This window comes from Tupaia chinensis, unplaced genomic scaffold (assembly GCF_000334495.1).
Source record: "Tupaia chinensis unplaced genomic scaffold, TupChi_1.0 Scaffold000139_1, whole genome shotgun sequence".
NCBI lineage: Eukaryota > Metazoa > Chordata > Mammalia > Scandentia > Tupaiidae > Tupaia > Tupaia belangeri.
The window spans coordinates 880,680-905,549 of NW_006159609.1; the positions used below are offsets into that span (position 1 = coordinate 880,680).

At 39.2% G+C, this 24,870-nt stretch overlaps 1 protein-coding gene across 1 annotated transcript in view; it reads left to right on the top strand.

The window, feature by feature from the left end:
- RAB38 (RAB38, member RAS oncogene family) overlaps nt 1-24,870 on the top strand; it is a 61,423-nt gene that overhangs the window by 14,705 nt on the left and 21,848 nt on the right. Inside the window, exon 2 of the mRNA XM_006144914.3 lies at nt 10,548-10,828. Within this exon, the coding sequence (XP_006144976.1) occupies nt 10,548-10,828 (281 nt within the window). The remainder of the gene's footprint in view (nt 1-10,547; nt 10,829-24,870) is intronic.

Genomic DNA, 24,870 nt, shown 5'->3' on the forward strand with positions numbered 1-24,870 from the left:
ACCAATTCCATTTCATTCTGCAAGTCCATTATGAGCATAGACTAAGTGGCTCTCTGGGTATGTGTGAGATGGAGACATAAGGCCATAGTAATTGAGTCATTCAACATGGGTTCAAGGAGACCACAGTGTAATTGGTCAAGCCAGTGATACAGTCGGTCAGTGCTAGGGGAATACAAGGAGTGAAGAGATGAGTGTGGGGCCAAATAGTATAAAAAGCCCTAAGAAGGTGGGATTTGGATACAACTTTGAGGAATGGTTATAACTTGAATAAATGGAGGACAAGGAGAGGGATGTTCCAGTGGGAGTGGAGTTGCCATTAGAGTTAGATACTAAGTCAAAGCAAGAAGCAGAACTTTGCAGAGCCTAGCAAGGCATAGCTTGACTAGCCCTTACCTTGTAGATCAAGGCGTGCAACTTCAAAAATCCCAAAGGAGGCCAGAGGTTAAGGTAGAAGAACTCATTTTTCCTCCTGGCAACCATTTGTTCATCTTTCAAGAATCTCTCTGAAAAATGTGTTCCCAACTTTAGACTACCCAAACTACTGCCTCATTACCCTAGGAATGAGAGCAAAACTTCCACCCAACTCGGACTTCCATTTGTTTTCTTCACCAAACTCCATGTAAACTAGAATGTGTGGATGTACTGGAATAAGCCAAAATGAGTTCCAAGTTCTGATACCAAGAAACACAAGAGCCAAGGTTACCATTCACAAGAGCTTTAAAATAAGAAAGATGGATTGAATGCAATGATTTTTTTAAAAAGCTAAAATTGAGGGTGAGCTGGCAGCATGATGGTTAAAGTGCGTAAATTCCACATGGCTGACTATGCAGTTTGAATCCCATACCCAGTGGCTTCAAAAACATGCCAGTCACGTGTGTGTGTGTGCCCAAAATCCCAAAAGGAGGGAGAGATGGGGGAGGAGGGATTGTGATATGACTCTGTTCTCCATGGGGACTGCATTTTCACTTTTTCTCTAGCAAATTAAATAAATATATATATATATATAATTATATACAAATATATAGATATGTATTTATGTTTCATTGGTTTCAAAATATTTTGCTATATTATTTTCATAAATTGATACAGACACATACATTTTGTGTAAAACATTGTGATTTTTAATATTTTTATTTATTTTTTTCTTTGAACAAGAGAGACAGAACCCCCAACAGAGTCTCCTACTAAGTTCGACCCCAGCCTTTAGCCAACCCTAGATCATGCACAAACGCACACCTGGCACACTCAGGGAGGTCTCTGGACTCGAACTAAGGACCTTCCCATGTGGGACTTCCTCAGAGAACATCACATTTTACCTTTGTGCCACAGTCTGGCCCTTTAAAGCATAGTTTTCATGGTACCTGACAATGTGGAAACAATACCATCTTGGCACATTGTTTTTTCCTTTAACATGAGGAGTTTGGGGTTGGTGAACTCACATGAACTAACTTCTGAACATTAGTCATATAATGTGGACCCTATATTTCCAAATGTGTGAATTTTCAAGATATCCCAATATCTTTAATTCTTGACATATCATCCTATTCATAGCTGTTGAAGAATAGCTCAAAATGGTTCAGATCCTGTGTGGCTCACATAACATGTTAGCAGCCCGACTTCTATGCTTTGGCATCTGCTGTAGGCAGTAGTGAATCCCTGAGAGTGTTTAGGGAAATGACAGGGTGAATCCAAGGCTTTGGAAGATGAATTGGGCAGAAGTGTATAGAAATTAAAGAACAAGTTAGATCTCAAGTGCTGACCACCCCCACCCCTGGAACCTCAGACTCATATATCCAACATTATCGGCTGAACATTCATCTCAAACTAAGCATGTCATAATTTGATCTACCCTTACCAAGCCTGTGCTTCTCCATGTGTTCTCATCTAATGGTGACTCTATACTTTCAACTTTTCAGACCCTGAGATGATGCTTAAAAGCACCACATACCCTACAATTCCATCTGGCATCTCTATCTCTAAATATCCAGAAAACAACCAAACTTAACCATGTTCACCACCACTATGTTGATCCAAATCATCATGATCTCTTCCCCAGGTTATTGCAATAACTTCCTAACTGGTCTCTCCACTTCCCACCTTATCTCCCATGAGTCATTTCTCAAGGTAGCAGCTATCATCATCCATTTACATTCCTGTCAGTTTTTGCTTCTTATCTGTTCACGACCCTCCAGTGCTGTCTTCTCCCCTCTGGAGTTAAAGGCAACATCTGTATAATGTCCTGAGCTTTTCTGTGATCTGGAATCTGTAATCTCCCTGCTCAGTCCTCTTTAGCCAACTCAGTCTTCTTCCTACTCTCCAAATGCCTGTCAGACACACGTGTGCCTCAGGATCTTTGTACTTGGTGTTTCCTCTAAAACCTTCTTCTTCAAGATCCTGATAGGGATTACTTCTTTTCTTTTCTTTCTTTTTTTATTGTTTTTTTTTTTTTTTCCCAGATGGTATCTTCTCAAGGATCCTCCCCTATTCAGCCTTTTTAACTCTGCCCCTATTCCCAGCATACCCTTTTGTCTGACCCTGTTTTATTTTCCTTTCTTCTTTTCACCACTCAATATAATATTATTTACATATTACTTACTTTGTTTACTGTTTATGACTTTCCACTAGAATTTGATAATTTTATACAGGCAAAGATTTTTAGTGTTTTCCCTCTAATTGCTAGAACAGTTCCTGGAAAAAAATTCCAGGAAATTAATAGACATTCACAGTTTTCTGTTAAATGAATGAATGTGATGAGATGATCCTGGCTAGAGTGATTTCAGAGGGAGTGAGAGAAAGTAATGAAAACAACAATGATATATGACTCTGAAAGACTTGATAGCCTGCAGGAACTCCCATGTAGCCGACCCTGGTTCGAGTCCTGGACCCGGTGGCTTAAACTCACACGAGGCATGTGTGCGTATGTGCCAGAGATCCCAAGAGGAGAAAGGAGGAGAAGGGATTGTGGTGTGGCCATCCCCTGGGGGGTAATTTCTTGCTTTCTGTCTCTCTCTCTCTTTCTGGCGAATGCACGTGCCCTGTAGCAAAAACCTCTCAAAAAAAAAAAAAAAAAAGAAAAAAGAAAAAAAGAAAAAAGAAAAAAGAATTAGAGGTTATTTTTTCACTTAGCCAAGGACCATATTGAATGCTCACTTTATAAAGAGTGCAGTGCTTGTCACAGGGGCTGCAGAAATCTGGGTATGGGGCAGCTTCCAATTTTGTAGGGGAAGATTACACAAGGCTAGTTCTAGGGTGTATGCCTAAGTGACTTATAAAAATCATTAATTTTCTTAGTTTGTCACTGGTTTGGAGTGGTGAGGTAGCAAAGAGAGAAGATGAAAGGGTCTCAGGACCAGTCCCAAAGTGTGAGATGGGCTGTTAGAATCTAGAGAACTTCACTCACTAGAAAGTCAGCTCGACTAGGATTCTAGTACATCATTTCCCCCGAACTTGGAAAGCCAGCTTAAGCCACTGTAAGTTTAGTATCCTTTTGACCGTCACAGTGATACCATTCAATTTTTTTTTCATCTGATCATTGTGCAAGATCCATGCTTACTTTTCATTTTATATGTACTTCCTGCTTTTCACACTATTATTCCCTAGAAATACACAGACTATCTCGGTGGTAATTTTTAAAAGTTTATTTATTTTATTCTTGATAGAGAATGTGGGTGCATACATGAGAGAGAGATCAACACAGAGAGAATGAGAATGAGGCCCTCAACACAGCCTTGCACAATGTCTTTCTCCTGTCCTCTAGCACATCAGGATCTGGATGCCTGCACATGTGGCTGACATGTTTTTCAGGCTGACCCAAAAATATGTATCCACAGTCAGCAGTCATGCAGCTTAGAGTGCGGCAGTTCTGTTTGCTATTGACTGGGTCACTAGGTTGGACTGGTGGCATTTTCAAATCTATTAATTGTGCCATGACCCCTAAGCATATTTTGAATAGAGCAAATAGATCCCAGGGGATTATTTCTTAAGAAGATGAGAACAATTTCGTAAGCCTAAGATTCTGGTCTAAAACTTGTTGCAACAGATATGCACATAACCCTGTTAGAATAATGTCAATTTTCTCCTCCAGTGAATATCTATTGATTATTTACTGAAAATGAGAATTAAATGTAAAGTTAGTGCATCAGTATGCAGCACGAGTTCATAACCTATGTACTTTAGAGAAAGAAGGAATCTCAATTTTAATTTATTTCCACCATTATATCTTGAATGCTTATTATATCTAGAAGGTGGAGAAACAGGCCTCAGGATTTACCACAATAAAACACTATCAACCTGCTCTCCAGGATTTTTGGTGCCCCGGTAGAGACTGAAGCAAGAATACAAAGCATGATGAGTGTTAATGGGGCAGAATAAGGAAGATGATATCAGGTTATGAAGAAGGGGTGGAAGGTGTCCAGCTGTCAGGACAGGGGAGGCTGCACAAATGTGGTGCAATTTCAGGATGCACAGGACCTCATCAAACAGGATGGGAAGAGAGATGGGGAGATGTTCAGGCTTTGGGAAGAAAGATGTAAAAAGGTAAGAAAATCCAGGCAGTAAGGTAGGTGTTTTTGGAAGAACACAAGGAGTACTCCAGTGTGGCTTGGCCATGGAGCACCTTGAAGGAAGGGACAGGAGAAAAATTTGGAAGAGCAGTAGGAGCCAAAAGATACAGAAACCTTTACGTAGTGTTAATAAAGTTGTGTTTTTCTTAAGCATGTGAGAGTTATTGAATAGCTAAAACAACAGAGCATAATGAAATATTTACTTTTTTAAAAAAGAATTATTTAATTTAATTTAATTTATTTACTTTAAATTTGACCAGAGAGAGAAAGAGCAAGAGGGAAGGGGGGCGGGGAGAAAGAGAGAGCAAGCCATCAGGTCTGGGACTCAAACCGTGGTCGGCCACGTGGGGAGTCCAGCGCCGTTTACCACCACACACCTGCTGTCCCTGTTATATTTACTTTTTTAAAGTGGATTCTGGACCAGTTGGTGGTAGGGTGGTCAAGGTTAGCCTGATCCCACTTGGCCAACTGTGCAGTTCGAGTCCCAAACATGGTAGTTTGAGGAAAACACTAGATGTGTGTGTGCGTGCTCGAAATCCCAAAAGGAGAAATGAATAAGGAATTGCAGTGTGACCATCCCCCATTGGGGGGATGCTTTCTTTCTCTCTCTCTCTTCAGCAAGCACATGTGCCCTCTAGCAAATGAAATGAAAAGAAAAGAAAAGAAAAGAGAAGAGAAGAGAAGAGAAGAGAAGAGAAGAGAAGAGAAGAGAAGAGAAGAGAAGAGAAGAGAAAAGAAGAGAAAGGGATTCTGGGCCAGATGGTAGCATATTGGTAACCCAACTGGATCCACATGGCAAAGTCCCAGGTTCATGTCCCAGGACTACATACTGGGTACATGCTCATGCCCATGATCTGGCAGAGGCTGGAAGTAGATGATGATGTGAAGACCTTATCAAAAGTGCCTATCTCTCTGTTTCTCCTTCTCTCTCTCTCTCTGTCTCTCCCTGTCTGGCTTTACCATAGCAGTAAATACATAAATAGAAAATAAATAGCAGAAAACGTTTTAAAAGAAGTGGATTCTAGGGGGACCAACAAATGGCATGATGGTTACGTCGCTGGACACCCACATATTCGACCATGGTTTGGGTCTTGGATCAAGTAGCTTAAAACTCATGACAGTTTCTGTGTGTGTGTGTGTGTGTGTGTGTGTGTGTGTGTGTGTGTCCAAGATCCCAAGAGGAGAATGGAGGAGAAGGGACTGTGGCATGACCATACCCCCGTGGAGAGTGGTTTCTCACTCTCTGTCTCTCCACAAGTTCCCTATAGCAAAAATATCATTAAGAAGAAGAAGAGAATTCTATTAACGTTTAAAGACTATGTCATACTTTAATATTACCTAGGGAGTGCTTAAAAATACAGATTCTGGGGCACCACACAAAACAAATGCAGTGATATCTTTGATGAATGTGGATAGTCTATAGATATCTAAGGTGATATCCAGAATGGCAACTGTCTGAAGACTTGTGTTGACATTTCTATTTCTATCTGGAGAGAAAGGAAGTGACAACAGCCTAGAAGTTGAGACCCCAGATAGGGAGCTGTCAGGGGTCTAGATTGGAGCACCGAGGAGCTGCACAAGAGCAATGGCAATGCTGACAGAGAGGAGGGGACAGGGTCAAGAGCCACTTCAGAGGTCAAGTGTAAGTAGGAGGCTGGAGACCCTATGGGTGAGGGGTAAGGACAGAGTTGGAAGATGACTTAAAGGTGCCTCTCTCATTGGAAGTGTTGATGGTAACACTATGAGTTCTAGCGAGGAACACAGGAGGAGTACAAGGTGGAAAACAGCGACTGCATATGGGCCAGGGAGTTCACAGAAGCAATAATTTAGAATATCCAATCTAGTGTCCTTATTTTGTCAGTGTAGAAACAGATTGTGAAGTGATTAACCTGAGGTCACAGAGCTAGCTGGTTAGGGACCGAATGGTAGAGTGTGTACAGTTTAGTGGAAACTTGCCTTGCTTCCTGCTGTTGGTTTTATGCCTGTCTGGAAGATTCACTGCTTGGTTGTGCCTACCGAGAGCATCCACACAGTACTAATTACGATGTAAAAGAAAAAAAAAATCATTAAAAGCACATTAAAGCTGTGACACCTCTATGTGTTTTTAACCGTACCTCTGATAGCCAATGGACCATTTCAGGCTGTTGGGATAGAGGGTCAATGCTTGATTTAATCTGAGACAGAGCAGGAAGGGGCGTTGGTGATAAACCATGCCAACTTCATTTTACAGATAAGAAAACTGAGGCTCAGGGAGTGAAATACAGCTGCTCTGATAGGTAGTAGTTAACAGTAAGATCCAGGTCATTAGACCCTTCACCTTGGTGTCCTTTACCACAAGCTTATCCAAACTGCTACTGGAGCCATTGAGTTTTAACTCTTGTGACTTAGTTGACTGCTTTGTCATTTAACACCCCTTGAAGCTGAAAGCTGCATCAGGAGCCACATCTACACTACTCCAAAGTGAGCGTTTCCATGCTAAGAGACTGGATTGTTTTCAGTGCTGCACCCAGCACAACACTCCCTTGTTTCGAAGTTCTTTATGGGCAAAAAATCATTTGTTTGCATCCCGAAGCACAGAACCTGGACTGCATTAGCAATTCAGCGTACGTGTGTAAAGTGAATGATCTAATGCCAAAGGCAGTTTCTGAGTTAGTGATTTTTTTTTTAAGTAAATTTACCTATGATAAATTCATCAGGTGTCTACTTTGCCCATAAGTAGGCTCTCACCAAGAATCACATGGTTCTCATTCTTTAATAAGAAGCAGTGGAGAGAGCTGTCAGCTGACTAAGGAAGGAAACAGTGCGATCTAGATGTGACCCCTGCTGGAACGCCAAAAATATGAACTTTTAGTAGGTAGGCCCAGTGATCTCAAGGTACAAAGGTCTCTCCCTCCATGTGTCCATGCGTGTGTGTGTGTGTGTGTGTGTGTGTGTGTGTGTGTGTGTGTTTGAATCCCTATGAATGTGTAAGCCCTGCCTTTTTGTATTGTCCTAAAATGACTCTTGGCATATATTTGAAGACTAAGGAAGGAAACAGTGCGATCTAGATGTGACCCCTGCTGGAACGCCAAAAATATGAACTTTTAGTAGGTAGGCCCAGTGATCTCAAGGTACAAAGTTCTCTCCCTCCATGTGTCCATGCGTGTGTGTGTGTGTGTGTGTGTGTGTGTGTGTGTGTGTGTGTGTTTGAATCCCTATGAATGTGTAAGCCCTGCCTTTTTGTATTGTCCTAAAATGACTCTTGGCATATATTTGAAATGTAAATTCTTTATTTGAGGGTTGCCTTACTCCAGTATGAAAATCTCTGGACAAGCAGATTATTGAATAACCCATGACTTTGTCCTTTATCTGATTAGATCCCTGAAAGAGATCATAAGACATCCTTTAAAAGCCTAGAGGCCTTCAGAGTTCTGAATGATCACAGAAGGCTTTTTTTCCCCTATCTTCCTGAAATGTCATAGACACCCTGAGCAGTATCAAAGGAGATCACTGTTTGCATCTGGCATTAAAAAGAAATTTAAAACTCATTTGGGAAAAATCAAAGTTCATCTGTGGGTTGTATATCATATGAAGAGTGTTTTACCTATTTCTTTCATTGACCAGACAAGTGTGGGAAATTTTAAAAAAATGCTTCTCTGGTACATTCCATGTAAGAAATATTTTAGGATCGTCATGTGCTGACCCTGATGAAATGTTCTTCCCAGTGAGCCCCACTTGAACTCATGGGCTTACACTGACCAGAATACTTGAACTTCACCCATTTTCACTAAGTGCTTTTTTGGGGATACTTGTCTTCTTCACTCCCAATGCTAATGCCAATGTAAACATAACAATCTACAAAATAGGTCATTAGAGAAGTCATAAGGTGTTTTTTTCTATGCAAAAATGTGTCATGACTTTTCTGATGACCCAATAGCTTGCTAACTTGCACAAAAACTCATCCTCACTAAACTTGCAACTCAAGATTGATATAAGGTGTTCTTAGAGATATCCTAACCTGTATTTTTCTTAGATGCCCCAGTTTTAGCATTTTAGTCTTTGTGTGTATGTGTCTGTGTAACTTACTTTAATATTTTTCCCTTTAACTGACCGAGAGCACGTGAGAGAGAAAGCATTCTCCAATGGAGCGTGGTCATGCTGTAATCCCCTTTCCTTGATTTCTCCATCCCATCAGGATCTGGGGCACACACATATGCCTTGCCTGTTTTTAAAGCAACCAGGGCTGGGACCTGAATGGCAGTCAGCCATGTGCGAACTGGTCCCAAAGCACTTGCTAAACCACTGCACTACAGGACCAACCCCACGTATTTTATTCTTTCCAAGAAAAGTTGACTTTTTAAATACATACCTAATTTTTTAAATTTATAAAATTTTATACAACCTTCTACATAAATACATTCTGAAATGAGAAGAAAATGTCTTTGTTTAGTTACATACTTTGGGGGTTTAGGATTCAGGAAATACAAGCACAGTTCTCATTAGCTCTTGTCTTCAGCAACCACTAATAGACAGTTAAAAGCAACAGGATTTTGTTTACCTCCCTTATTTAGTTGAAATGCCTGTAATTTTTTTGTCAGAAACTCTGGTCTGGAACTCTGATATTAGAACTCAAATCATTAATGTCTTTTACCTTTTTAACATGTTGGAGAAAGGAAGGGAGGAAAAATTCAAGTTCTAAGGAACTACATACTGTGCTGGGTACTTTATATGTGCTAATTTATTTCACTCATGAGTTATATGTTATTATTGCCATTTTGCAGGTGAGGTAGTCTAAACTTAGAGTGTTTAAGAAATTTGCCAATACACACTTAGAAGATCAAGTATAAGAACAAAACTGATTCCAGCTGATTCCATCTAATTTCAAAACCAATCCTCTCCCTCTTATAGCTTCATTTTAAAAATTACATCAGAAGGCTTGACTTATTCAATAGATGGTAGGCTACTTAAGGGCAGAGACTATCTTATCCACTGTTATTGATGCCAGAGTTCAGAGACTGGCATCAATACAGAAGATGCCCAATAAATATCTGTTCAATTGCATTGAGTGGGTGTTCTTGGTATGCAACCCTGAGGAAGATGGTACAAGAAAACTGGCAAGTTTAGAAGTTGAGAGTATTCAGTGTTAGTAAGTGACCCTAAGCTTCGATTCCATTCATCAGATTCCAATTTCTCAAGCTTACCATCTATATAACTTGAATGAATTACTTAGATTTTCAATTTTCTCTCTAAAATGGAGATAGCACTTGCACCTTCCTTATCCTTTATGTAAATCACATTTCTGATAGTTAGTAAACTACAGCGAAGACTGGCTGTTATTGCTACCTTTGACTGGAATAGATTGTTGATACCTTTTCAGCATACTATTTGGTTGTCGGAAAAGTCATGATGCATTTTCACATAGAAAAACATGAACAATATGTTATGACTTTTCCAACGATCCATTATATAATTAATTTTTATACTTATTGTCTGCAATATAGCTTCTCATTAAAATGTAAATTCCATGACAACAGGGATTTTCATGTTTTAATCATTGTCCCAAGCATTTAGAACTGTGTTGCCCAATGACACATTCTGTGATGAAGGATATGTTCCATATTGGTGTCATCTAAAATAGTTCCATGTGGTTACCAAACCCTTGAAATGCTAGGGTGACTGAGTAGCTGAATTAAAAATTTTATTTTCAACTAATTTAAATTTAAGTAGCCATACATGGCTACTGAGATCCTGCATAGTTCAATTCTAGAATATTGCATAGTATGTAGAAGTTTCTCAATAAATATTTGTTAGATAAGTGAATTCTCTGCTGCACTCAAACATCAAGAACAAAGCTGCAAGACTGCATGTTTACCTCACTCTTCAAAGATTAGCAGTAAAGCACTTTACTGAGTGACCTGCTCAGACTAGAGGCCTCATGGGGATCTAACATATAGCATGATTTACCATTGTAATACACTTTTTACTTTTATTTCTTTTTGGTGACAGGTCAAGAAAGATTTGGAAATATGACAAGAGTCTATTACCGAGAAGCTATGGGTGCATTTATTGTCTTTGATGTCACCAGGCCAGCCACATTTGAAGCAGTGGCAAAGTGGAAAAACGATTTGGACTCAAAGTTAACTCTCCCTAATGGCAAACCAGTTTCAGTGGTTTTGTTGGCCAACAAATGTGATCAGGGGAAGGATGTACTCTTGAACAATGGCCTCAAGATGGACCAGTTCTGCAAGGAGCATGGTTTCGTGGGATGGTTTGAAACATCAGCAAAGGTAACGTGACATTAGAGGATAAACTTATTATAAGAAAGACTCACAAAGAAAATGGCACAACATTATCCCATCATCGTAATAATGAGTTTGCCCAGAGATTTATCCTTCTCCAATTACTTAAGCTCTTTCTCATCTCAAGGTGATGAGTGAGGAGGGAAGGAGTTATTATCCATAATTTAAGATGATTGTGGCTAAGGGAACAGAGCCTCTTGTATGTGGTCACAAAGACAACAGTGATAACTGCTCATTTTTGAGTGCTTATTATATGCTAGGTATGTTTTATATGTATGGTTCTTATTTAGTCTTCCCAACAAGTCTATATATGTGAGGTCTCTGTACTTACGGAATTCTCCCTCAGGCCTTATTGTGAGTATTTGTGAGCATCATTAAAGAAGGGTTTGAAAATACACCTTGAGGGCCATCCTGTAGCCAACTGGTTCAGGGAGCAGGATCTCACATGGCTGACCATATAGTTCAAGTCCTGATCCTAGAATCTTGAAAAACATGTGGCGCATGTGAAGATGGGTACCACAGGGAACCAGCAGTTAGTGTAATGGCTATGTCGCTGGACTCCCACGTAGTTGACCGCGGTTCGCGTCCCGGACCCGGTGGCTTAAAACTCACGCCGGGCGCGTGTGCATGCGTGCCCAAGATCCCAAGAGGAGAATGGAGAAGAAGGGATTGCGGCGTGACCATCCCCCCCGGGGGGAGATTACTCGCTTTCTTCACTTTCTGTCTCTATGTCTCTCTCTGTCTGTCTGGCGAGCGCACGCGCCCTATAGCAAAAATCTCTCCAAAAAAAAAGATGGGTACCACAAATCCCGAGAAATGGAAGAGAGGGGATTGTTTTGACTGCTTTATCCCTCTCCCTTTATTCCTCTCTCTCTCTCTCTCTCTCTCTCTCTCTGTATGTGTGTCTCTGTTGAAAGCACATGCCTTTTGCCAATAAAAAGAGAGAGAGAGAAAGAAAAAGAAAATAGATCTTGAATGGACATCACTCAGAAAGCCTGAGAGGAGCCTCCAATGTGTTTTACACCAGATAGTAGAGTCCAATCTGCTGTGGTGACTATGGAAATCTCGATGGGTGGGAGGTAAATTTGAAGTCAGAGTATCATGGTAGTTACATGTGCCTATGGGAAAATGATGAGGCCTTGAGTTAGAATACTGGCGGCAGGGATTAGAAAGAAAAGCTTGATTTGACAGTATCACTAAAGTATAAATACCAGATTAAGTAACTGCTTGGACTAGGAGATGAGAGGGAGAAGATGATGGTGGTGCCACTTTTTCAGTCACAGCTTGGATGTTCTTTGGTTTTGGCCATATCTTGCAGTGTCTCAATGCCGGCCTTTTCTTAGTGCTATCACTAAGCTGCCCTTATGCTCAGAAAGTTCTTGTCAAGTCTTCCCTCTGAGATCCCAATTTACCAGTGGAATTTCTCTCTTTTTTTTTTTTTTTTTCTTTTTAAAATGCTTTATTTTCACTATTTCTTAGGATTTTTATTTTGCTTCAGGATATAGTACCCAATATTTTCTATTACTTGACTGTCACCTTTTTGGTTTATCTCTGAATGTATTGCTTTAAAGGGGAACAGGTAGAACAAAACACAGACATAATTAGGTTGTAGAAATTTAGTTAACATGATTTTTTTGAATACTCTGATTCTTTTTCTTAGATGTAATCCTGACTTAAAAAAAAATCCAAAATATGGGGAAATTTACCTATTCTCTTCTTCTCTCTGTCCCATATTTGGTTTCACTCTGCAATTCCTGCATAGTCCCCTAAATTCTTTTTTTCAAAAAGAATCATTCTCCAGCCCTGAAGCCTGTAGACTCAGGAAAGAAAAGAGTGGGATTTTGGAGAACTCTTTTCCTTAGTTGGTTACTTTTATCTTAAGGAAAACTAGACTAAATGACTTACAGTTATATAGGGAGGAGATTCTTCATTATTCGTTACTAATTTCTTCGGCAAATATTATTGAATACCCACCTGTTAGGTGCCAGGAAAATGTTCTAGGCACTAGAAATACGTAAATTTACCAAACAGACAGAATCCTGCTTTCATAGATAGCAACAAGATATAAGTAAAATATGTAGAATGGTAGAGAGTAATTTAAGTACTAACAAGAATAGAGCATAGGAAAGAGGCCTAAGAAATTTTGAGGAAGGCTGAAATTTCTTAGGACTCAAAGGACCTTCTGATCATTATTTTCTCCTCACCCTGACTTTCCTTGCTCAACCATTTTAGTAGCAAATTGTCTGCTTAAGGACATTAAGTTAAGGCCTAGCTGACCCACAATACTTAGATACTAGATTACTAATCTTCCAAATCTCCACAAGTAACCCTACAGAGCAGGCATTATTAGTATTATCACTTAAAAAAAAAAAAAAGAGAGAGAGAGAGAGAGAAAAGGAAAAGGAAAATAAAAGCTGAGGCTTAGATGGTTTTCCTAAAGCTACTAGGTCAAAAACCATGACATATTTTTCTATGGCTTTCTATGCAAAAATGCGTCATGACTTTCCTGACCATCTAATACATAGTTAACTACCTTCTTTCTTTGATTCTACAGATACTGTTTCTTCCTTTATACATGAACATTTCAAAATCTAGATGTACTGTATAGTCAGGGTTAGTTTTCTAACATTGTGATGTGCATTATGAATATGTTTTTCCAACTGTCTCCTCCAAAAGGGAACTACATCACATGTAGTAGTTTCTAAATGTTTTTGGCCATGTGGAATATGTAACAGATAGGGGGACACTATTTAGGAAATATAGGCCTGGAATTCTTTTATAAAGAGAAAGTTTTCTTTGATTTAGTGAGCTTTTATTATTATTATTTTGTTGCTATACAAACTGAAATATATAGCAGTTAAGAACAGGCTAGTTTCCTAGGAGCTGCTTGAAGAGTAGTATCACATATTTCTTTTTATAGGTGTCTAGAAAATATAATGCATTTATGCAAGCTATAATAGTAATGCATTAGTCATTGTAATTGGGTATGGGTAGATATTTATACTAATTAATTTGTAATAGATTGAATAGGACATTACTTTTCAAAAATCCTTTTATTTTTAAATTCTGTAGTAGGCCATCTCTGATTATTACCAGTTTGTAATGTCAAACTATGAAAACATTCTTGACGGAAGTTGTACTTTACCTGATTAACCCAATTTATATAAAGTGACTTTTGTTTCTGGACCTGTGCTATGAACAGTGTGTATTGTGCCCTTTCTGTGTTCAGGGTAATGTGCTTATAGAATTCACCTTGGAAAATAGATATCCAGGTTTAAGGCACCCATCTCCAAAAATATAGATGGGATTGTAGGATGTAGCTCCACTGACTTAATTGGCCATAGCACATTTAACCCTGTACTTTTAGCTGATCTGGTTAGAGCATGTTGTGCTTTGGAATGTAAAAGGAAAGGACCAATATGAAATCTAAAACCAGAGAAAAGTTAGAAGACACAAAGTAAAGGAAATGATGGCTGTATTGAATAGTCATGATCATTTCACATAATTAACACCTGTCTGTAGTACAACTGTTTAAATCATTGCTTCTGACAGATTTTTAATGCTTTACATGAAAAATGGAAGTCATTTCCTAGAGTTGAGAATGGTTTAAGTATGTGAATCTCAAACTCAAACTAGTCATCTGCTTAAGGATCATATAAATAATTACATTTCAATTTTTATCTTTAGCTAATTAGTTCTCCAGAGATTCTCTAGGCCACGCTTATAATTTATTGCATAATTGGAGATCTACCTAAGACTGAGACATCATAGAATAATAAAAATGGACCATCAAATAATAACCATAACTTGGCATGTCAGAGGCATGGTGTTGAATGTGACATTTTATCCTGCCTGGCTCATATCATTACTTAGAGTTCAGATCCCCCCTACCTTGTGCTTGGACAACTGTAATAACTCGTCTCCAGATTTGAGTCACTGTAGACTGTACTCCATGCTGCTAAAAATTCAGTTGCCCAAAGGATCACTTAGATTTTGTTACTGTCAAGTTCAAGAATATCTGGCAGGCTCTACTTCTTAATAATTCAAATTTAGACACTTTACAAAAAGTGTCAACAAACTATGACTAGTAAGCCTCATGTGGCCTGCCCCCAATATTGTAAAAAAGGTTTTGTTGGAACACAGTTATGTCTATTAGTTTTTATATTACTGATGGCTATTACTCCATTAGAGCTACAGAGTTGATTGGTTGTAACAGAAGCTTTGCAGTCTTCAAAGACTGAACTATTTGCCATCTGACTATTTAAAGTTTGCTACTGATGTCTCAGAATAAGCATAGCTTCTCTTCAGCCAGCAGTGCACTACTGGTTTTATATGCATTAGCTCATCTTTGAAACATAAAGTTGGTACTACTAACTTCCCTTTTTACAGATGAAGAGAATCAAAGTTTAAACTAGAGAGTATAATTGACTAGCTAAAGATCTCACAGTTGGTATGTTAGTAGAGTTGGGATTCTAAGTCAGATGTATAGCATCACAACTTAGCCACTCAACCACCACATTGTACTTCTTTGTTGCTTTTCCCGTCTGACCTTATATAATAACTATTTATTGAACAATTGACATGTGCCAGACCAGGGACTAGGGAAGATATTAATAGATGAGTAAAATGTGGTCCTTGGTCCCTAGGAACTTGAAGTCTAATGATGGATATAGTACAGATACGTATACAGCTCTTCCAGGAAATGTGACACAGTGAAATGACTCACCTGGAATTGCTGAGAAAACTGAACAAGGAGGGACCTTTTCTCAAATGCATGTTTCCTCTAGCCATTGCTAGACATCTGCCTTTTCCTCATCTGTGCTTTTGTCCATGATATGCCCTCTATATGGAATGTATAAGGTGGATGACATTCTTTGTCTCTATTTTGTTTTGCCAAATGAAGTCCAGCTTTAGGTATGAGAGAACAAAGGTAGAAACCCTGGCTTTAGCAGTAAGAAGTCTTCAGTAATCAAATAAAAATCCTTGATGCTGATACTCTAGCCCAACCAAGAATTGCTGCAACAGCTAAATAGAATTTTTTTTTTCAGCAATCCCCTAACTCCAAAATATTTTTGTAAAGATTCCTTCAGAGAGAACTTAAGTAATTCAAGGTATCATGGACTTACTATAGGTCATGGTCCATGATTCAGTGGGCAGGATTGTCCAAGGATCCCTGGAAACTATCCATTTTTGCATATATGTGTATATTTTTTTAAATAAACCAATTGTTTATTGCATACTGACAACCTTGGAAGCATTTTACACTTGTTATCACTAATTCTTACAACAACCCATAAGTTGCATTATGCCCAATTTTCATGGAAAAAAGGAGTCACAGCCCGATTAAGGGACTTACTAAAGGCACCCACCTTGTAGAAGAGCTAAAATTCTGACCTATCGGCTTGACCAAAGCTCACACTTTCTATCCTCTGCGAAAGGGCACTTCTATGATCTTTCTCAATGCCCTTCCTCAAGTTCAGAATTCTATGGTGATCCTAAAGCCTGACTCCAGCTATAAAAACCCTTGTTTTTCTGAGATAAGAAGAACGTGGTTCCTCAAAGACTAGCAACATTCTGGCAATGACCATCCATCAGTAGAGAGAGTAGAGAGGGCTGAGCTAAACCGTATGGATTGGCCCAACATATATACATCTCCTAACTGGTGCCAGGCATGGGGAGGGAAGGTGCAATTTGTTAAGAAAGTCCATAGAGGCCATGTGATGTGGCGACGAGGAGAACACAGACTTGTGAAATTATAGAATTTCCAAAGACAGAGATGGGAGGGAAAAGGTACTCCAGGCAAAAGGCACAACATGTGAAAAGGTATGAAGATGAGAAATAACAAAGAGTGTTTAAAGTGCTCAAAATCAATGGGCTGAAGTATAAGGTAGGTGGAGAACAGAGAAAGCAAAATTCTGCAATGTGTCAAACTATGTCCCTTCGCAGAGAATCCTCACTAGACTACAAAAGCCTGAACCCAAGGGGTCAACAGTTTCTTAGTAATCATACAAAAATAAAAGGCCAACTCTAACTTGATTTTTCTTAACAGGAAACTAGCAACCAAATAAATATAACTTTTATTCAATTAGTGCCCTTTTTTTAAGAGATTCTGGAAGCATGGCAACTGGAGTTTCTTGACCTAGTAACTATTGTGTTTGCAGCCTGGAGTGAAAAGAGGAGGGTGAGTGCTGTGCAGTGTAGGATGTTTAACAGCCTCACCCCCACCCACTTGATGTCAGTAGCACCCCATGCCCCAATCAGCGATGACAACCAAACGTATCTTTAGATATTGCCAGTGTCTCCTGGTAGGAGAAGCACAGTCACCCTCCACTGAGACCATGATTAATAATACTGAAAAAAATAATTAAAAAATATGTCTTGTGCTCAGTTGGACCTCCTCTTTTTGTGGGGAGGGGGATCGGAGGTTGAGGTCTGTCTTGATCCTCCCTCAGAACGAGGAATCCTCATCAACTTGTTCTCATGAGTCTCTGGGAGGGAGGAAACATCTATAAAATGAGGTGACTTATCTTTGAGGCTGGGCCTTTCTATATCCCTCTCTCCAGCCTTGACATTTTTCCTAAATTCAGATTTCCATATTCTTTGTATCTCTGCCTGGGCATTACTCAGAGAATTCCACAAACCCAGAGTGTCTGAAACTGAATTCACTAGCTCTTCTGCAAACATAATTATCCAATCTGGTGATCTCACAGCTACCCTCAAGCCAGATACCATATAACCAGGTTATCATTCTTCAAAAACCTTATACCTGAGCATAGAAAACCCCACTAGTGAGTCTCATCTCTGCTTCTTCAGGCCTATCCTTGCCTCATCCTTTCATTTATCCCCTGGTTAACTCCACCTCCATACATACCTTATTCTTCCCTGCCTGAAACATACTTCTGACCTTCATGCACCTGGTCTCTTACTCTTCCATCAGGATCTGACTTGTACATCATGTGTACTGATTCTCAGGTGGCCTCTCCTTCCAGGTGATATTACAGTAATCTCTGTGTGGGCATGGCCTCCTCACCACATTGTAAACTGTCCTGCCCGTTGTCTGGCACAATGGCTTACACACACAGAATGGTAACTTGATTTGTGTTTACTGGATTGTTAGCTGCACTGACTTTCAAGGTTTTTTGCAGAAGATTCTTTTACTGTATTATTCTTTCCCCTGCCCTTTGCGGGATATTAGTGTCCTTAGAGAACTACACAGGAGGAGAAAAATTAATTTACCGCTGTATTTCCCAGAAGGACTACACATTATGTAACTCCTCTCATCCAGAAAACTCTCTAGACACTTTGCACAACAGGGAGGTTGTAGTGCCCTGTAGGATGGATAGGGAAGTAGAGAAGAAAAATGAGGTGTGTGAATGCCTTGGGTTGAGACTGGGGACTGCCAATTTCTTGCTTGGTGGTACCAGATAGTGTCCTGTATGCTCGGGTATCAGCCTGTGAATCTGACGATCTGACGTATTTCTCCTCCACACCTCAACCAGAATACAGCAGCTTTCCCCTCACTGAAATTATCATAATCTAGTTTTACATTATAGCTGTAATTTGTTTCAGCTACTTTCTTGTGAGCCACACACAGTTGCTGTGGTATTTCTCCTTTTTACTAATAAAGAACAGAGGTGGGCTTTTGCATGATTTTCATTGGTGAAACCAGGCCTAGACTTCAGATCTAGCCCATGCTCTGTCATCATGGTGAGTCTAGGACAGGGCTGGTCGTCAGGTCACCTGAGGAGCTTATTAAAACTGCTGATGCCTTGGCCCTATTCTCAGAGAGGAGGTCTGGAGGGGCTTGGATGTATTTTTGGAGAGCAATGCTTTGGTGATCTTGATTGGCATTCTCTTGCAAATCTATTGTGTTGGAATTTATTCACTAATTCATTGACTGAATTCCTAAAGTATTCCTTGAGTACCTACTGTGTACTCAGGTAGGCACTTTGCTTACCCTTGGGGCACTGATAATGAAGGATTCAGTTTCCTCCCACTAAGAACTCTTCAATCTCTTAGAAGAAAACCCACATGGGCAAAATTACAATACAGTGTGAAGTTCCATAAAAATTAGCAGCTTCTGCAAGAGCTATGAGAGCACTTGAAGAAAAAATTGCTACCTCCACCCGACAGTGAAGCAGTTTCCTTGATGTTGGATCTGAATCACCCAGAATAAGAGAGGCCTTAAAAGAAGATGTAGGGGTCCACTGTGAAGAACTCCTTTTAATGGAAATTAGGGACCCCTGGTTTTTTTAAAAACAACACTGACCCTGCAGCCTACTGCTTAAGGGAGTGAGAACCCAGAGAGTAGACCAGAGTTCAAATCTTGGCTTTCTTGAAAAGCACTCCAGGCATGTATGTGCCTGTATGCCCCAAATCCTGGCAGGATAGAGAAATGGAAGAGAAAGGATTGTGGCATGACAATGACCCATTGGGAGGTATTTTCTCCCTGCCCTGTCTCATACTTTCTCTTAAACTCTGTCTCTCTGATGAGCACACCCTCTGGCAATTAAATAAAAAAGTGAAGATAAGCATTTCATCTCTAAGATAAATAATCAAGGCCATGTTGCTACTATAGTTACCTAGCTTTATCAGTCATCGACAAATTGTCAATCCAAGACCACAAAGAATCTTAACCCTAAGAATAACCATAAAACATATTATAAAGTACATGATTACTCTCATCGAGGAATAGAGTAAGTGCTTTTGCTTTATATAATTATTCATATTACTTCTACTGATCCTTATGAAGTAAACATTATTATTATACCCACTTTACATATTAAGGAACTGAGTCTCAGCACAGTTAAGCCAGATCACATAATTAGTGAGTGACAGAACCAGAATTAGAACCCAGATGTCTCTATTAAAGGCCCTTCTTGTGTATTTTTCTTTTTACTTCCATTTATCTAAATAATAGTCTGATATTGCTATTCCTCAACTTAGTAGATTTAGACAAGCCCATTGATAACCTGTTATAGTATAACAGCTAAGAAATGAACTTGTTTTTATCTGACTCCTCCCCATCCTATCAGTAAAATTCTGACTGATTTTAGTTGAATCATAACAACAAAAAAGCCAGGTTTATATCATTAGATATAAAAACATTATTCACTCATATAATTTGCCATCCATGCTTATACTCAATGTATCTTTATCCCTTAAAGTTTTTTTTTTAATTCACATACATATTATTTATTCTGTTGAAATCAGTTTGGTCCTGGTAGCCTCCATCCCCAAATCTAATTTCCTGATCTAATTTGTTTTGAATGCCCTGCGGATCCAGCACACTGCTGTAATCCTGGGACCTTCCTATGTCACTGCTCTGCAGGATCACCTGCCCTCTTGCGCCCCAATCTTGTATCCGTGTTTGGCTGGAACACAGCCTCCTGCAAGTGCTAAGGAAAAGCTACATGGGCATTTCTGGGTCCTAGATATCTTCAAGTGTGTGCTTTCTAAGCCTCATACAATTTTAATTGTGTAGGTGGATATAGAACTCTAGGTTTAAAATGATTTTCCCTTGTCATTTAAAGGCAGTGCTGCACTGTAGCAGGACATTTAGCATTAGCCTTAGATGTCTCATACCACACTGACACTGAAAGCTTTGTGTGGTAGCTGTTCTCTTTTGTCTAGTAGTTTGGGGGGGGGTGGGTTTCATCTCTTTACCCTTGAAATTCCATAATCTTATGCTCTATGTGAACCTTTGTTTCCTTATTGTTTTAGACCCTCTGTGAGGCCTTTCAACTTAGAAACTCAGGCTCTGGAAAATAATGTTTCTGTGATAGTTTTCTTCTCTTCTGAAATTTCTGGTTTGGTGTAACCTCCTGAACTAAGTCTGTGTAACTTCTCTTTCTCCTCATATTTTCAGCACTTCATACTTTTTGTTTTATTCTGTGTATTTACTTGACTCAATTTTCTTTTTTTTTTCTTTTTTTTATTTATATTATCATCATAATCTTCTTTATATAACATTGGATTACATATAACTTTACATTGACTTCCATTGCTTTTTCAAAAGGGAATGCCATACATGTCGGTCAATACAGAGACATCAATCAATTTTCTACCTTATTATAATTCTTATTTTCAGTAATCATAGTTTTGTTCTTTTTCAATTGGCAGAGGCATGTGTACTCATCAAAGGATGAGAGAGATAGAGAGACAGACAAACAGACATGTCCCAGTGGAGTATGGTTATACTGCAATTCCTCCCCTCCATTCTTCATCCCATCAGGATTCTGGACATATACCACATGCATGTGCCCAGTGTGTTTTTCAAGCCACTAGCACCAGGACTTGAACTACGGTCGGCCATGTGGGATCCAACTCCCAACACACAGTTTAATCACTATATTACAGAGCTGGCCCATAGTTTTAATTTTGAAAAGGTCTTTTCTATTCTGTGATTGTTCTTTTTTCATAGCACCCTGTTCTTAGTTGAGAATGTATTAGTTTCTTGTATTTGTGACAATATGGATTCATTTTCTAAAAATCTGTTTCTGTTTCTTGCATTATGTATTCATCAGAGTTAACTTTAGCCCATTCTTACCATTTTATTTTATGTTGATGGTTCTCTTTAAATATCTGACAATCCTTGGTAGAATATTCAGAGTCAGGAATAAGATACTAAGCTCCATGTGTGTAGGTAGGCTTGTTGATTACTGTCTATATTGACTGTTGATTAGTAGGTTTCACTTTAGGTTGGTAGTCACTGGGTACTCCCAAACATTAGTTGTTGGAAGTCTTTTTCTCCTTCTAAAATGCCAGAGTTCTGGGGCAGAGGAAGGAGCCAGCTGCCGTATTTTTATACTTCTAGTTGATTTTTTTTTCCGGCTCTTCATCTCCTATAGGCACATAGACTATGTCTCAGGTCTGAACTCTCTTTACTCAGAGGACAAGCCAGCACTTGACGTGGGATGTAGATGCCTAGCTGCTGGTATTCTGTGTGAAAGAATGGAGAAGGGATGAAGTTGGCATCCCCTCTCTGACTTTTGACCACTCCTTCTTATTTCAACTGAGTCTTGGGACTCTTGGGTTCTGTGGGGGATGAATTAACTCTTTTATGAACCATATTTTCTTCTGCACACCCTTTAGATCATGCTGTCTACACTGTAGTGAGCCCATTACTAATTCTCCATTACTTCCAGATTTGTTAAAATGTATTGAAATTTCCTGAACACTAGCATATATTTTCTCATTCTATTAACCCTTGAGATTCTGTTGAAGTGTTTCATTTATTTGAAATGGTACTTGCAGAGTTTGAACAAGAAAAAAGAAATAAGCACAGTCTCTTCTTCTGTCATTTTTTTTAAGGTTTACTTATGTATTTCTTACATAAAAAGAAAAAAAAAATCCACAATATGGTCTTTACACAGCAATCTATTCCTCAGCCAGCCTGGATATGGCAAGCATGCACATGAGTTCTCAGCATGTATACTGAAGCATCAGGATGCAAACCAGGGGTCTTCCCATGTAGTCTACCCTACTGTGTTACTACTGGCCTCTAATCATCCATCTTTAACTCGAAAACACCCATGCTCTTAAACCCTCCATTGATTATCTTATTTCTGACTCAATCCTACTCACTATAAAATTTAATTCATTATAGTTTGTTTTAAATTAGGGTATTTTTATCTGCATTTTCTAATGTAGGAACTAAAAGATATCTTATTTTAAGTAACTTATCCAAAGTCACTTAGCCACCTGTGAGTATCAGAACCAGTATTTAAACAGAAGTGTAACTGATCCAGATCTACCTGGTGCTTTTTATCCCAGATTTTTATTTTGAAAAGAAAGCCAACAGGCAAAGGCCCTGTGTTCTCTGTCAGAACCAATGTCAACTTTCCTTTGCTTCAACCTTGGGAAGGGCTGCTTCCTGGTTTCAGGAGAGGTTTTGTTACTAAGACATTCTTGCATTCTCTCTCCTTGTGTTACTTCATCTTTCTCAGGATTGATTTTGCTTACCCCCATTTTGTGGTCTTTTGGCTTCTTTGATGTGTCTTGTTTGCCATCTTTGAAGCACTCTTAGATTTGTAGGTGACAGCCCTACCCTCCCAAGGCCTTTCATTTCATCTTTGTCTGCTTCACTGCTAGTGAGATATTGATTTCTTGGGACAGCCTGCTGGGATGGGAGGAAAATCAATATCCCATTAGCCATAAATGAGGAGCAGTGGAAGAGCTGCCTGTTCGCCGACCTAACGTGCCAGGGCCGTGCTCCAAGGCTGGGCTAGCCTGCCGTGTCCAAAGATACTCTGACGTGATTAGATTGTCTAGGGTGATGTAGAAAAGCCAATGACAAAACAATCAAGAGTTGTAAATCCGTTTCCTTGAACTAAATGAAGTGGGATCATTCTTTGAGAATGATTTTGCCTGTCAAAGGGTGCTCCAGAGGAAAAAGTTCTGTGTTGAGAACTTCTAGAATTCTTGATCATCTTCGATTTCCGAATGTAGGCAAAATTGTTGGTGAACCATAAGTCAAATAATTTAGTTTTCATGTTCCCATGGCTTCTTGAAATGAGGTGTTGGCTTTGGCATGCTTACAAATAGTATGTTTCTGAAACATTGCATTGTAAATCCCATTGTTGTTGTTGTTTGAAGAAGTTTATGCTATAGGGTGCATGCACTAGCCAGAAAGACAGAGAGAGACAGAAAGACAGAAAGCAAGAAATCACCCCCCAGGAGGGATGGGCACGCCACAATCCCTTCTTCTCCATTCTCCTCTTGGGATCTTGGGCATGCATGCACATGTGCCTGACGTGAGTTTAAGCCACCGGGTCTGGGACTTGAGCCGCAGTTGAATACATGGGAGTCCAGCGACATAGCCATTACGCCAACTGCTGGTCCCAGTAAATCCCATTTTTAAAAACCATCCCAATGGGCTCATTGTAGCAGATTTCCCTGGGTGAGTCTCTTTGTAAAGGAAGAGTTCCTTTGGAAAAAGAATTACGATCTTCTATTTAATCTGATTATATTTCAGTTTTTGTTCTTCAAATTTTTGTAAAGGACACACATAAGCAGTAAACTAACTATTAACGAGATCTAGTACTATTAACATAATAGAAATTCACACTTAACCTCCAAATTTTCACGCCATTATGTCTTCTACGACTTGCATGGAAACACAAGAATATTAGATTTGGAGAGCACTTCAAAATCATCTTGTAGTCTACTTTTACAGCTTCATTAATTTATTTATTCTTTAAATGATCATTGAGCACCTCTATGTGACAGACACTGTTTTTAGGAATTAGCCCTGTGTACACCAGACATGAGCTCACATCCAAGACCCTGAGGAGGCGGAGGGCTGAGGAAAGTGGGTCCTGGTGTTCCGAGACCCTGCCGAGAGTGCTTCTCTCTTTATTTCTCTCATGTACACACATGTGTGCTATCACGAATAAAAATAAATGAACTTAAAATGGAATTCTTTTTTTTTTCTTTTCCTTATTCTTTATTGAGTACTTTATTTTTGATTCAAGCCCAGTATTATTCATAAAATTTAGCCCCAAGATGTACACTTGGTGATTATGCTACATTGACTCTTTTTTTTTTTATACATTTTTTTCTTTATTTACATTCATTCACTGTACATCATTATAGCATACAAAATGAGATTTTTCCATTGAGAATACACTGTATATTGGCTCAATCAAGCACATCAACATATGTGTTATTGTCAACAAATCATTTTCCATTTCTTGTTTTCTGTATATTTTGCCTTTTTTCCCATCCTTGATTCCCTATCTCACCCTCTGCCATCTCCCACCCTCCTCCCACACTGTGTCTGGTATCTATTGTTGCTTTCTATGCCTCCCCCATTTTATTGTTTCACTAAATATCTTAATAAATCTAAATATTTTCAATAGCAAGCACAGCTGATATGTACATATCCATGAACACAAGACTGACTTTAGGCATAAACCTCAGTGAATAGAATGAACATACTGTAAAGTAGCACCTAACTAGGGCTATATAGCTTAACTGCAGTCATCAAATAAGTATTTTTAATGCTTTTTTTTCTTCTGAAATTTTTT